This window comes from Bombina bombina, chromosome 2, assembly GCF_027579735.1.
Source record: "Bombina bombina isolate aBomBom1 chromosome 2, aBomBom1.pri, whole genome shotgun sequence".
Lineage (NCBI taxonomy): Eukaryota > Metazoa > Chordata > Amphibia > Anura > Bombinatoridae > Bombina > Bombina bombina.
In genome coordinates this window covers 495,192,210-495,208,166 of record NC_069500.1, presented here as the reverse complement: position 1 = coordinate 495,208,166, position 15,957 = coordinate 495,192,210, and the positions used below count along the sequence as shown (strand labels likewise).

The following is a 15,957-nucleotide window of genomic DNA, read 5'->3' as shown; positions in this document are numbered from 1 at the left end:
TCTGAGGAATCAAAATAAACTAATACACTGTTCTCAATGCTGTATATTCATCTTACTACAAGCTCTTCAAGAAGACTCTTCATATTTTCTATGCTTATCCACAGCTTGTATTTTCCTATCTATGGTGCCATCTTGTAACGTGCGTTCCACACAGGCACTGCAGTCACATGACACGTGTGCACAGCAGCTTCTTCTCTCACTGATGTCATGTAACTTATTGAAGGCAGCCAAATTGTCCTCATATACTGCAATGCATTACAGTGAATGAGCATTGACAAAGTTTAATTTTATATGTGTAATACAGTGCTTCTTATTTTATAAAACATGTTGTCAACATGGTATGTACCCTGAACAGATCTCCACAGTCTTTGTTTCACTCACTGTTTATAACTGAAAGAAGCAATCACCAGCCCGATGTTCGGGGGGAGGGGGGAGTCTAGCAGCCGTTTTTTTAACTCACTGTTATTCAGAGATCTCTGCAATATCCAAGGAAATATTTATCTGTGTGTTCAGAGATCTCTGAATAACAGTGAGTTAAAAAAACGGCTGCTAGACTCCCCCCTCCCCCCGAACATCGGGCTGGTGATTGCTTCTTTCAGTTATAAACAGTGAGTGAAACAAAGACTGTGGAGATCTGTTCAGGGTACATACCATGTTGACAACATGTTTTATAAAATAAGAAGCACTGTATTACACATATAAAATTAAACTTTGTCAATGCTCATTCACTGTAATGCATTGCAGTATATGAGGACAATTTGGCTGCCTTCAATAAGTTACATGACATCAGTGAGAGAAGAAGCTGCTGTGCACACGTGTCATGTGACTGCAGTGCCTGTGTGGAACGCACGTTACAAGATGGCACCATAGATAGGAAAATACAAGCTGTGGATAAGCATAGAAAATATGAAGAGTCTTCTTGAAGAGCTTGTAGTAAGATGAATATACAGCATTGAGAACAGTGTATTAGTTTATTTTGATTCCTCAGAAACAGTTTAGAACAGTGTTTCTCAACAGCCGGGCCGCGGCCCACTACCGGGCCACGACGGCCCTGCTGGTGGGCCGCGACCCGACATTGCCTTATAGTGGGTTAATTTTATAATTCATTGGTGTCAGTAGGATATTAATATGGATCCCACTGACACCAATTAATTATTACATAAATAAACCACTGTAAAAGAGGGAAGAGAGAGAGAGAAAGAGATGGAGGAAAGAGAAAGAGATGGAGGAGAGAGAAAGAGATGGAGGAGAGAGAGAAAGAGAGAGAGAGAGAGAGAGAAAGAGATGGAGGAGAGAGAGACAGAGAAAGAGAGAGAGAGAGAAAGAGATGGAGGAAAGAGAGAGAGAGAAAGAGGAGAGAGAGAAAGAGATGGAGGAGAGAGAGAGAGAGAGAAAGAGATGGAGGAGAGAGAGAGAGAAAGAGATGGAGGAGAGAGAGAGAGAGATAGATAGAGAGGACTGTATATATATATATATATATATATATATATATATATATATATATATATATATATATATATATATTTCTTCCAAACCTACTGCAACCCACTCCTGATGCTTACCAGGCCCTGGACCGGTCCGGCTAACTCACTTAGGTTGAGAACCACTGGTTTAGAACATTTTAAGCAGGTGTTTAGTGTCCCTTTAAGGGTTAAATTGCACACCAATACATCATGTGGTTACAAATACAAATGTTTCATCTAAGTTAGGGTGTTTTATTAGTTTCCACTAGTATATTACCCATTAAAAAACATAATTTATGCTTACCTGATAAATTCCTTTCTTCTGTTGTGCGATCAGTCCACGGGTCATCATTACTTCTGGGATATAACTCCTCCCCAACAGGAAATGCAAGAGGATTCACCCAGCAGAGCTGATATAGCTCCTCCCCTCTACGTCAGTCCCAGTCATTCGACCAAGAATCAACGAGAAAGGAGTAACCTAGGGTGAAGTGGTGACTGGAGTATAATTTAAAAAATATTTACCTGCCTTAAAAAACAGGGCGGGCCGTGGACTGATCGCACAACAGAAGAAAGGAATTTATCAGGTAAGCATAAATTATGTTTTCTTCTGTTATGTGCGATCAGTCCACGGGTCATCATTACTTCTGGGATACCAATACCAAAGCAAAAGTACACGGATGACGGGAGGGATAGGCAGGCTCATTATATAGAAGGAACCACTGCCTGAAGAACCTTTCTCCCAAAAATAGCCTCCGAAGAAGCAAAAGTGTCAAATTTGTAAAATTTGGAAAAAGTATGAAGCGAAGACCAAGTTGCAGCCTTGCAAATCTGTTCAACAGAGGCCTCATTCTTAAAGGCCCAAGTGGAAGCCACAGCTCTAGTGGAGTGAGCTGTAATTCTTTCAGGAGGCTGCTGTCCAGCAGTCTCATAGGCTAAACGTATTATGCTACGAAGCCAGAAAGAGAGAGAGGTAGCAGAAGCTTTTTGACCTCTCCTCTGTCCAGAATAAACGACAAACAAGGAAGAAGTTTGGCGAAAATTTTTAGTTGCCTGCAAGTAGAACTTGAGGGCACGAACTACATCCAGATTGTGTAGAAGACGTTCCTTCTTTGAAGAAGGATTTGGACACAAGGATGGAACAACAATCTCTTGATTGATATTCCTGTTAGTAACTACCTTAGGTAAGAACCCAGGTTTAGTACGCAGAACTACCTTGTCTGAGTGAAAGATCAGATAAGGAGAATCACAATGTAGGGCTGATAACTCAGAGACTCTTCGAGCCGAGGAAATAGCCATTAAAAATAGAACTTTCCACGATAACAATTTTATATCAATGGAATGAAGGGGTTCAAATGGAACACCTTGTAAAACGTTAAGAACTAAGTTTAAACTCCATGGCGGAGCAACGGCTTTAAACACAGGCTTGATCCTAGCTAAAGCTTGACAAAAAGCCTGGACGTCTGGATTTTCTGACAGACGCCTGTGCAACAAGATGGACAGAGCTGAAATCTGTCCCTTTAATGAACTAGCCGATAAACCCTTTTCTAAACCTTCTTGTAGAAAGGACAATATCCTAGGGATCCTAACCCTACTCCAGGAGTAACGTTTGGATTCGCACCAGTATAGGTATTTGCGCCATATTTTATGGTAAATCTTTCTGGTAACAGGCTTCCTAGCCTGGATCAGGGTATCAATAACCGACTCAGAAAAACCACGCTTTGATAAAATCAAGCGTTCAATTTCCAAGCAGTCAGTTTCAGAGAAGTTAGATTTTGATGTTTGAATGGACCCTGTATCAGAAGGTCCTGTCTCAGAGGTAGAGACCAAGGCGGACAGGATGACATGTCCACTAGATCTGCATACCAAGTCCTGCGTGGCCATGCAGGCGCTATTAGAATCACAGATGCTCTCTCTTGTTTGATTTTCGCAATCAATCGAGGAAGCAGCGGGAAGGGTGGAAACACATAAGCCATCCCGAAGTTCCAAGGTGCTGTCAAAGCATCTATCAGAACCGCTCCCGGATCCCTGGATCTGGACCCGTAGTGAGGAAGTTTGGCGTTCTGGCGAGACGCCATGAGATCTATCTCTGGTTTGCCCCAACGTCGAAGTATTTGGGCAAAAATCTCCGGATGAAGTTCCCACTCTCCCGGATGAAAAGTCTGGCGACTCAAGAAATCCGCCTCCCAGTTCTCCACTCCCGGGATGTGGATTGCTGACAGGTGGCAAGAGTGAGACTCTGCCCAGCGAATTATCTTTGATACTTCCATCATTGCTAGGGAGCTTCTTGTCCCTCCCTGATGGTTGATGTAAGCTACAGTCGTGATATTGTCCGACTGAAACCTGATGAACCCCTGAGTTGTTAATTGGGGCCAAGCTAGAAGGGCATTGAGAACTGCCCTCAATTCCAGAATGTTTATTGGAAGGAGACTCTCCTCCTGATTCCATAATCCCTGAGTCTTCAGAGAATTCCAGACAGCGCCCCAACCTAGCAGGCTGGCGTCTGTTGTTACGATTGTCCAGTCTGGCCTGCTGAATGGCATCCCCCTGGACAGGTGTGGCCGATAAAGCCACCATAGAAGAGAATTTCTGGTCTCTTGATTCAGATTCAGGGTAGGGGACAAATCTGAGTAATCCCCATTCCACTGACTTAGCATGCACAATTGCAGCGGTCTGAGGTGTAGGCGTGCAAAAGGTACTATGTCCATTGCCGCTACCATTAAGCCGATCACCTCCATGCATTGAGCCACTGACGGGTGTTGAATGGAATGAAGGACACGGCATGCATCCTGAAGCCTTGTTAACCTGTCTTCTGTCAGGTAAATCTTCATTTCTACAGAATCTATAAGAGTCCCCAAGAATGGAACTCTTGTGAGAGGAAAAAGAGAACTTTTCTTTTCGTTCACTTTCCATCCATGCGACCTTAGAAATGCCAGAACTAACTCTGTATGAGACTTGGCAGTTTGAAAGCTTGAAGCTTGTATTAGAATGTCGTCTAGGTACGGAGCTACCGAAATCCCTCGCGGTCTTAGTACCGCCAGAAGGGCGCCCAGAACCTTTGTGAAGATTCTTGGGGCCGTAGCCAATCCGAATGGAAGAGCTACAAACTGGTAGTGCCTGTCTAGGAAGGCAAACCGTAGATACCGTTGATGATCTTTGTGAATCGGTATGTGAAGGTAAGCATCTTTTAAATCCACTGTGGTCATGTACTGACCCTTTTGGATCATAGGTAAGATTGTCCGAATAGTTTCCATTTTGAACGATGGAACTCTTAGGAATTTGTTTAGAATCTTTAAATCTAAGATTGGCCTGAAAGTTCCCTCTTTTTTGGGAACCACAAACAGGTTTGAGTAGAACCCTTGTCCTTGTTCCGACCGCGGAACTGGATGGATCACTCCCATTAATAACAGATCTTGTACACAGCGAAGAAACGCTTCTTTCTTTATCTGGTTTGTTGACAACCTTGACAGATGAAATCTCCCTTTTGGGGGAGATAATTTGAAGTCTAGAAGGTATCCCTGAGATATGATCTCCAGCGCCCAGGGATCCTGAACATCTCTTGCCCAGGCCTGAGCGAAGAGAGAAAGTCTGCCCCCCACTAGATCCGGTCCCGGATCGGGGGCTCTCGGTTCATGCTGTCTTTGGGGCAGCAGCAGGTTTCCTGGCCTGTTTGCCCTTATTCCAGGACTGGTTAGGTTTCCAGCCTTGTCTGTAACGAGCAACAGCTCCTTCCTGTTTTGGTGCAGTGGAGGTTGACGCTGCTCCAGGTTTGAAATTCCGAAAGGAACGAAAATTAGACTGTCTAGCCTTAGCTTTGGCTTTGTCTTGAGGTAGGGCGTGGCCCTTACCTCCTGTAATGTCAGCGATAATTTCTTTCAACCCGGGCCCAAATAAAGACTGCCCCTTGAAAGGTATATTAAGTAATTTAGACTTAGAAGTAACATCAGCTGACCAGGATTTTAGCCACAGTGCTCTACGTGCCTGTATGGCGAATCCAGAGTTCTTAGCCGTAAGTTTAGTTAAATGTACTACGGCCTCCGAAATGAATGAATTGGCTAGTTTAAGGACTCTAAGCCTGTCCATAATGTCGTCTAGCGAAGACGAACTAAGGTTCTCTTCCAGAGACTCAATCCAAAATGCTGCCGCAGCCGTAATCGGCGCGATACATGCAAGGGGTTGCAATATAAAACCTTGTTGAACAAACATTTTCTTAAGGTAACCCTCTAATTTTTTATCCATTGGATCTGAAAAAGCACAGCTATCCTCCACCGGGATAGTGGTACGCTTAGCTAAAGTAGAAACTGCTCCCTCCACCTTAGGGACCGTTTGCCATAAGTCCCGAGTAGTGGCGTCTATTGGAAACATCTTTCTAAATATTGGAGGGGGTGAGAACGGCACACCGGGTCTATCCCACTCCTTAGTAACAATTTCAGTTAATCTCTTAGGTATAGGAAAAACGTCAGTACTCGCCGGTACCGCAAAGTATTTATCCAACCTACACATTTTCTCTGGTATTGCAACGGTGTTACAATCATTGAGAGCTGCTAAGACCTCCCCTAGTAATGCACGGAGGTTCTCCAATTTAAATTTAAAATTTGAAATATCTGAATCCAATCTGTTTGGATCAGAACCGTCACCCACAGAATGAAGCTCTCCGTCCTCATGCTCTGCAAGCTGTGACGCAGTATCAGACATGGCCCTAGTATTGTCAGCGCACTCTGTTCTCACCCCAGAGTGATCACGCTTGCCTCTTAGTTCTGGTAATTTAGACAAAACTTCAGTCATAACAGTAGCCATATCATGTAATGTTATCTGTAATGGCCGCCCAGATGTATTAGGCGCCATAATATCACTCACCTCCCGGGCGGGAGATGCAGGTACTGCCGCGTGAGGCGAGTTAGTCGGCATAACTCTTCCCTCGCAGTTTGGTGAAATTTGTTCACATTGTACAAATTGACTTTTATTTAAAGTAGCATCAATACAGTTAGTACATAAATTTCTATTGGGCTCCACCTTGGCATTGGAACAAATGACACAGATATTCTCTGAGTCAGACATGTTTAACACACTAGCAATAACTTGCAACCTGGTTATAATCTTTTTTAGCAAAAACGTACTGTGCCTCAAAGAGGTACTTTAACGATTAAATGACAGTTGAGATAATGAACTGAAACAGTTATAGCATCAAGTTTAAAAATAACACAACTTTTAGCAAAGGTTTGTTCCCATTAGTAAATAACTAAATTTGACATAAAAAATTATAGAGTAACGTTTTTATTCACAGTCAATAAAAATTCTCACAGCTCTGCTGAGAGAATGTACCTCCCTTCAAAGAATTTTGAAGACCCCTGAGATCTGTCAGTGAACCGGATCATGCAGGAAATATAATAGTAGCTGACTGGAATTTTTTGATGCGTAGCAAAAGAGCGCCAAAACGGCCCCTCCCTCTCACACACAGCAGTGAGGAGAAACGAAACTGTCACAATTTAAAGCAGACAACTGCCAAGTGGAAAATAATGCCCAAACATTTATTTACTCAGTACCTCAGCAATGTAAACGATTCTACATTCCAGCAAAAACGTTTAACATGACAATATTTATTAAAAGGATTAGTGACCTTTAACAGAGTAGTTCCGGTGAAAAACCATTCCCAGAATACTGAAGTGTATACATACATGTCATTATAACGGTATAGCAGGATTTTTTCATCAATTCCATTCAGAAAATAAAAACTGCTACATACCTCAATGCAGATTCATCTGCCCGCTGTCCCCTGATCTGAAGCCTTTACCTCCCTCAGATGGCCGAGAACAGCAATATGATCTTAACTACTCCGGTTAAAATCATAGTAATAAACTCTGGTAGATTCTTCTTCAAACTCTGCCAGAGAAGTAATAACACGCTCCGGTGCTATTGTAAAATAACAAACTTTTGATTGAAGTCATAAAAACTAAGTATAATCACCATAGTCCTCTCACACATCCTATCTAGTCGTTGGGTGCAAGAGAATGACTGGGACTGACGTAGAGGGGAGGAGCTATATCAGCTCTGCTGGGTGAATCCTCTTGCATTTCCTGTTGGGGAGGAGTTATATCCCAGAAGTAATGATGACCCGTGGACTGATCGCACATAACAGAAGAAAGTTACCATTTACAATGAAGTATATCAGGAGGCGTATAAGAAACATTTACTTGCCTTTTTGGGCAGCTTTAACACTTTGAATATCCTCTTCCACAAGTCTAGGTGCCAGTTGTTTAGAGACACTAGGTTCAGACTGTATTTGTGGAGCCTGTTGGAAGGTAGTTCAAAATAACTGTTAGAACAAGGAAGCTGGTATTATACAGATACATACAAAGTACTCAACCATAGAATAAACAAAACCTAATATAGCTCTATCTATCATCACTCCCAGGAGAAATTTTAGCTTGAATCGCAATAACAGCTATTATCAGAAGGTTTAACACAATGTTTAAGGGACATTTTCTGCAATTAAACATGTTAAACATGTTTTTCATATTAAACTATTAAGTAAAAATTATTAAAGGGATATGAAACCCAAAAAGAGCGCTTGATTAAAGTTATGTACAAGGTTTTCCTGGAAGAAAACTTGCTTTCTTCTGCTCTGACAATGTTCCCAAAACTCCATGTATTGTTTTCTTTCATAAAATGATGAGTCCATATAGGCGTCCAAAACTTGTGGGATATATTTCCCGCCACCAGGAGGAGGTCAAGAGCACTCACAAGAGCTTCCAATCCCTCCCACCTCCTCTCCCCACCCAGTTTGTTCTTGGCCTGCAAGTAGAGAGGCTGAGAGAGGTGCTCTGCAAACAAGTTTTTATTATTTTCTATCCTTATTTCTTGGGAGCTAAGGCCTGACTTCAGACACAGTACCCCTTCTAAGCTTCACTCAGGGAAAAACGACTTCTACAAGATTCTGAGTGTGGCTACGGTAAAGGAATACCTCTGTTATGGCACTCCAGTACCTTAACGGGTACTTCTGCTAGCCGTAACTGCCCTCAGGTATTGCGGGGACCCCGTCCTTTAGCCTCCACCTGAAGGGTTGCAGGTATATCCGCATGTATCCTCTCCAGTATATTTACTTGTACTGGATGGGCTCTTTGCTGGATCAGCAATCTGTGAGTGGAGGGATGCTTTAGTCCAGATAAGTGACTCAGGCACTAGATACTTACTCTAGTACCCTTGGCAGCTCAGGCTGAATTATTTTGTCATATTATTTCATGGTATATACTGTACTGTCTCTTTAAGAAAACCGTTGACTACCTTGAGCAGTTAGCAGTTCAGCTCAGTATGTATGTGGTTGGGGAAGGGAGCACAGGGGAAACATGAGGAGCACTTTTTATTTACTTGACTTTTTCTGTCAGGCCTCTGTCTGAACATTGTTCCGGCGGTAAGCACAGCCCCTCCTTTTGAAGGCCCTTTTTCTCTCCCTCACCAGCAACAGTGGCTTACTGTCAGAATACAGGGACAGTCCTAGAAGGTGTTAGTGATCTGAAATCATCACCTTTAAACCCCTTCTTCACTTAAGAGGTGGGTGAGTACCCTCATAAGAGCTGCTAAGGTTGTGGGTAATTTGGGGGGGGGGGTGTTTTTGTGTTTCTGGACTTTTTTTCCTTTATTCCTCCTGGGTTCTGAGGTGTGTATATAGGCTGTTTGTACTATAGGTGATTGCACCTTTATTTTATCTTTCTGGGACATACATTTATTTCCATCCGCTTTCATTTTTGCATCTCATTTTAGAGTCATGTCTGCACCCCCATTAAAAATGACAGACTCATCCGAAAAAACCTCTAATGAACATAATACAATCCATTATCCTTGTCTCTTTGCAAAACTATTCCTTTGGGCCAAACTAACCAGTTATGTACCAATTGTGCTCCGCAGCTCCAGTTCGCTAACCAAAATCCTGTTAGTATGACTCCTGGCAGAAATTTAGTGTTCATGCCTATCTATGTGGCTTAATGGGATTTCACTGATTTTGCCCCAGAATTTAAATCAAACCTTCTCAAAACCATGACAGAATTTTTGGCGTTTATCCCGAAATCGAGTAAACGTAAACGAAAATCTGGAGATTTATCCCCTACCACGTGCGGTGCACAGGGCCCTGTATTTCAGAGTCTGTTACCATCTATCTTACAAAGCTCTGACTCTGCTGAGACCCTGTCAGAGGGATGTGAGGGTGAAATTTCCTCTGAGGAATCTGAAACAATTGCAGAACCTGAGATTGATTCCCCCTTTAGATTTAAAGTTGAATATATTGGTTTCCTGCTTCAGGGGGGTTTGAATACATTATAGTTATCAGAGCCTAAACCTGAAGATTCTAAGCCTGTAAATAAGGTCTTTAAAGATCTGCCCAAGGTACCTAAGGCCTTTGAAGCATCAGATTTGGTTACAGATTACATAGCCAAAGAATGGGAAAAAACAGGTATTCCCTATGCACCCTTTAAAAGGTTCAAAAGAATGTACCCACTTTCAGAAAATAATTTGGTTGCCTCAGAAGTAGTCCCTAAGGCAGTGTTTTTCAACTAGTGTGCCGTGAGAGATCCTCAGGTGTGCCGCAGCAGACTGAAAACAGTATGACATATTTTTTAAATTGTACTTGTTTTGATGTGACAGGCTCATCAGGCAGACAGGCAGGCATCATTTACAGCCGTGACATATTGACATTCATTCACAGACAATCATTATGATTCTTTGTGAATGCATGTCAATATGTCACGTATAGTTTGTAGGAGGCATGGCATGACAGCACAGTACGTGTGTGTGTGTGTGTGTATATATATATATATATATATATATATATATATAGATATATATATATATATATATATATATATATATATATACTGCATTAGGCTAATATGTGTGATTTTGTAAAATTTTGGGATGGAAGTGTGCCACGGCAAAAAAAAAAAAAAGGTTGGAAATCACTGCCCTAAGGTATATGGGTCTATTTCCACTTTAGCGAGATGCACTACTATTTCTATGAAGCATAGTTCTTCATTCAGGGATCCAATGGACCGAAAATCAGAGTCTTTACTTAAAAAACTGTTCTCTCAGACAGCCCTTCAGCTTAGACCTATAGTGGCCATCACTTGAGTTGATGCAGCTGCATTGTTCTGGTGTAATTCTTCTAAGAATGTTGGCAACTGCATTAAAGTGAAAGTAAAAGTTGATGATATTGCTATATACGGTTATATACATTGATTAAAAATAACAAATACAAACAAAATGATGAATCAAAGTTATTTCTAACATGATTTTTTTACCATGATATCCACCAGATTTGTTTCTCTGTTCCTCCGCACGCATTTTTTTTCCCTTTAGTCTTGACGAATGAGATATTGTAATCTCATTGGTTCCCCATTGTCGTCTCTATACGCCCCCATTTTGCAATGCGCATGTGGCTTTCCACAAATTTCATCCATCATCTGATGTGTGTTCCTAATAGTCTAATTTATCAAAGGAAATTCATTATACTGACGTCACTTCATTGTAACATTGATCGGGACGCTTATTTTTACGCACGCGCAAACTATTGGACTCACGAGAGTGCGCACGGATAAGGACGTATAGAGAGGGTGGGACCTAGCAGGGGGCAGAGGAAGCTAGTAAACGGTACAGAATAAAAAGTAAAAAATTGTTGAATATAGTTACATTTTGAGAAAAAAAATTAGTTAGCGACTATAATGCATCTTAGTAGTAGAATCCATAACGTTCTTTATGTATATGGAAAGTGACTCACTTTAACAAGCTTAAAATGGCTAATGATTTCATTTGTGATGCGGTTTTTGACATCATTAAGAATTGATGTTATGAACATGTCCATTGTGGTGTTAAGGAGAACCTTATGGCTAAAATCATGTTCAGGAGATAAGGTCTCTAAGAATGGACTGCTGATGATACCTCTCAAAAAGAAAATGCTCTTTGGATTTGACTATTATTAAGACAGTTACTGGAGGAAGAGGAGCCATTCCGCCTCAGAATAAAAAACAAATCTAAGGGGAAGTACAGGAAATGGTTTTTGTTCCTTTCACTCCCCTAAAAAAAAAAATCAGAAGTCCGGGGGGGCATCAGAAGGCATCAGACCCGGTGCCGTGGAGGCCTTTGAGCCCAGGCATGCTAACCAGGATCAGCAAGCTCCCCAGGCATGTGAGGTGGGCTAGTGAGGGTGCGAATCGGGCTGGAGCTTGAAAGGCCAAACCCGTCAGAAGTGCAGAGGATACACTTACACTGAAATGAACCGCCATTTTGCCGGCACACACCACGCTCATCTGAACACTACCTCCAGACGGCCTAGTTGCCTCGAGGCCTCTGATAGCAAGAGGTCGTTTTACCCGGCGATCACCAGAGTTCCAGTTTTCTACCGGGCAGCTTGATCTAAAGCCCGCAAACCAGCCGCGCCACTCCTAGGTCGCAACCCGACGACAGGCCTGCGAGGTTATGTCCAACTGCGGAAGGGCGGCTCGGATTGCCTCTCTGACACCGCTGGGTGAGCAAACACCCCCAACTCTAGAGCTAGCACAACCTCATATACTTAAGAAGCTGGTGGACACATCCAGGGCCTGCCTTGTTTGGGGAGCCCAGCTGAAGTGAAGCTTCCACCCAGATAGGAGGGCCTACTAGAAGAAAAGGTTCCTGGCCTATATGGGCATCCATGTGGCAGAGCCCCTGCTACTACGCTGTGTCTGTTAGAAAGAGCAAGGACCTGCTGGGTGAGATCTTCCATTTACTCCAGTTTTACATATATCTGGTTGATACCTGTCATCCCCCAAGATTTTAACAGACCCAACAACCTCAACCCAGGCACCTTATATGGCAGACTTTGACGACTCTTAGTTTGCACTTTATCCTCACTTTTCAAAGCCTACAACAGCCCAACTCCCACTCCCCTCAAGGAGACAGCTTGAGGCGCAGGAGCGCAAACTTGAAAACACGGCTGTTGACCAAACACGCCTACTTTCATATTCGGAATACTTGGCCGACCAGATATCCCAGCTGGAGTTCAAATTGGCGGATGTGGAAGATCGGGCCATACACAACAATGTACGATTCGGAGGCATTCCAGAAAGTGTCACTCCCGCAGAGTTGCACAAATACCTCCAAGCACTATTCAAGGAACTAGAGGACTCCCCTGAGAGTTTGACAAGCACCATGGAGCGAGCCACAGGGCACTCCGCTCAAAAGCAATGGCACCAGACAAACCAAGAGATGTGATCGTATGTTTCCACAGTTTTCTATACAAAGATAGACTGATGCAAGCTGCCTTCAAAAAGCCATCTCTCACTGAAATGTTCAAAGATGTCCAGCTCTTGCTTGATCTCTCGGCCTATACCCTCCAACACCACAGTCAATTTCAGCCTGTTACCTCCACTCTCTGCAAAGCCAACATAAAATACAGATGGGGCTACCCCACCAGACTTATTACTAAAGATAATCAAACCTTTGTGACTTCCTCCCCTCCTCAGGGACTCTCTCCCCTTACACCCTGGGGGCTCTCCTCTGAGCCTCTGCACCAGAATGGATTGCAAAAGATCAGAGATTAAAACATCCTAAGACACACCAGTCCCAGGATCCCATCAGAACGCTAGGAGGCACCACTTGATCTATCAAGCTTGGGTCTACACTTTCAGTGGACTTTTTTTCTGGACTTTCTTGCAGTCACAGTTCTTGAGGTATGCACTTAATGTAAAGTTACTTAATTAGGTTTAATGTTTATATTTATGAGGTTGTTTAATATAGAGCGGGGCTGATATTGTCGGACCCCACCCCCTTTGCTTTTTGGCACGTTGTTCTCCCCCCACTTAGAAGCCCTCACTAGGGTTCCTTTAAGGTATATTATTTCCACCTTACCTTTAGACGCTTTATCAGTGTCTCCACTACCCCTCCCCTTCTTACCCTGCACCCCCCCCCTCCTTGCCACTTTTTTTTTATCTAGACGAGACCCCACTTCCCTACCTAGGCGGCTATTTAACCCTTTGAGTGCAAAGCACTTTCCCACCTAGGTGCTAAGCTGTTTTAAGGTGTTTTTTATTTTATTTTAAGACATACTGTTGGAAAGGTTAGGCGATTATCTTTCCAACGGTGGGTATTGGGGGTCTGTAGATGCTTATATGCCTGAGATACAGGCTTCTAAGCAGCATGCCCCCTGCTCCTATACTTAACATTGTAAATTTTAAATAAAGTTGCACGGTGACGTCATCACGCAAATTGTGCGTGACGTCACTGCACATAACGTGAAGCCCCTGCGATGCCTGTCACTATGCAGGCCCGATCGCAGGGTAGGAGCGGGTGGGAGCCCCCAGATCACCCTCAAGGTGGGAGAGTGCTAGCAACGGCTCTGAGCCTACATTAGCTTTAGAGTGGGAAACTCAGAGCCGTCGTTAGCACTCAAGGGGTTAACACATAGGCATGTCAACAGTTAGAGTTCTGACCCATAATGCTAGAGGCCTTAACTCCTCGCACAAACGTAGCTTACTACTATGATCTATTAAACATCATAACCCTGACGTTGTCTTCCTTCAGGAAACTCATTGGTCACTGAATGAACACCTTAGGTTTACCTCCAAGGTGTACACCAACATAGAATTTGCCCCATTTTCTAAAAAAGCCAGAGGGACTGCTATCTTAATACATAAGAGACTATCTTACGAGCAAATCCAGGTCATTAAGGACCCCCAAGCAAGATACGTAATCATTATATGCAAACTGAATCACGTAATCTACACCCTAGCCTCAATCCATCTCTCAAATATTCAGAGAAAGGAGAAACCATAGGGTGCAGTGGTGACTGAAGTTTAAATGAAAAAATTACCTGCCTTAAAATGACAGGGCGGGCCGTTGACTGGATACACCACAAGAGAAATAAATTTCTCAGGTAAGCATAAATTGTGTTTTCTCTTGTAAGGTGTATCCAGTCCACGGATCATCCATTACTTGTGGGATACCAATACCAAAGCTAAAGTACACGGATGAAGGGAGGGACAAGGCAGGTACTTAAACGGAAGGTACCACTGCCTGTAAAACCTTTCTCCCAAAAATAGCCTCCGAAGAAGCAAAAGTATCAAATATGTAGAATTTTGAAAAAGTATGAAGCAAAGACCAAGTCGCCGCCTTGCAAATCTGTTCAATAGAAGCCTCATTTTTAAAGGCCCAAGTGGAAGCCACAGCTCTAGTAGAATGAGCTGTAATCCTTTCAGGAGGCTGCTGGCCAGCAGTCTCATAGGCTAAGCGGATTATGCTTCTTAGCCAAAAAGAAAGAGAGGTTGCCGAAGCCTTTTGACCTCTCCTCTGTCCAGTGTAGACAACAAACAAAGCAGATGTTTGACAAAAATATTTAGTAGCTTGTAAGTAAAACTTTAAAGCACGAACCACGTCCAGATTGTGTAATAGACGTTCCTTCTTTGAAGAAGGATTAGGACACAAGGATAAAACAACAATCTCTTGAATGATATTCTTGTTAGATACCACCTTAGGTAAAAACCCAGGTTTGGTACGCAGGACTACCTTATCCGTATGGAAGATCAGATAAGGAGAATCACAGTGTAATTCAGATAACTCGGAGACCAAAAACAGAACTTTCCAAGATAAAAGTTTGATATCTATGGAATGAAGAGGTTCAAACGGAACTCCTTGAAGAACCTTAAGAACCAAATTTAAGCTCCATGGGGGAGCAACAGGTTTAAACACAGGCTTGATTATAACCAAAGCCTGACAAAATGCCTGAACGTCTGGAACATCTGCCAGACGCTTGTGCAAAAGAATAGACAGAGCAGAAATCTGTCCTTTTAAGGAACTAGCTGACAATCCTTTTTCCAAACCATATTGGAGAAAAGATAATATCCTGGGAATCCTAACCCTTGGATTCACACCAATAAAGATATGTACGCCATATTTTATGGTAAATTTTCCTGTTGACAGGCTTTCATGCCTGTATTAAGGTATCAATGACTGACTCGGAGAAGCCACGCTTTGATAAAATCAAGCGTTTAATCTCCAGGCAGTCAGTCTCAGAGAAATTAGATTTGGATGGTTGAAAGGACCCTGAAGTAGAAGGTCCTGTCTCAGAGGCAGAGTCCATGGTGGAAAGGATGACATGTCCACCAGATCTGCATACCAGGTCCTGCGTGGCCACGCAGGCGCTATCAAAATCACTGATGCTCTCTCCTGCTTGACCTTGGCAATCAGTCGAGGGAGCAGAGGAAACGGTGGAAACACATAAGCCAGGTTGAAAGACCAGGGTGCTGCTAGAGCATCTATTAGCGTTGCCTTGGGATCCCTGGACCTGGATCCGTAACAAGGAAGCTTGGCGTTCTAGCGAGACGCCATGAGATCCAGTTCTGGTTTGCCCCAACGATGAATCAATTGTGCAAACACCTCCGGATGGAGTTCCCACTCTCCCTGATGAAAAGTCTGACGACTTAAAAAATCCGCCTCCCAGTTCTCTACACCTGGGATAAGGATAGCTGATAGGTGGCAA

The 15,957-nt window shown here is 43.0% G+C and overlaps 1 protein-coding gene across 1 annotated transcript in view; it reads right to left on the bottom strand.

Moving 5' to 3' along the window:
- Positions 1-15,957, bottom strand: part of LOC128649132 (ATPase MORC2-like) — a 457,352-nt gene that overhangs the window by 91,667 nt on the left and 349,728 nt on the right. The window contains 1 exon segment of the mRNA XM_053702217.1: positions 7,656-7,749. Coding sequence (XP_053558192.1) covers positions 7,656-7,749 — 94 coding nt within the window.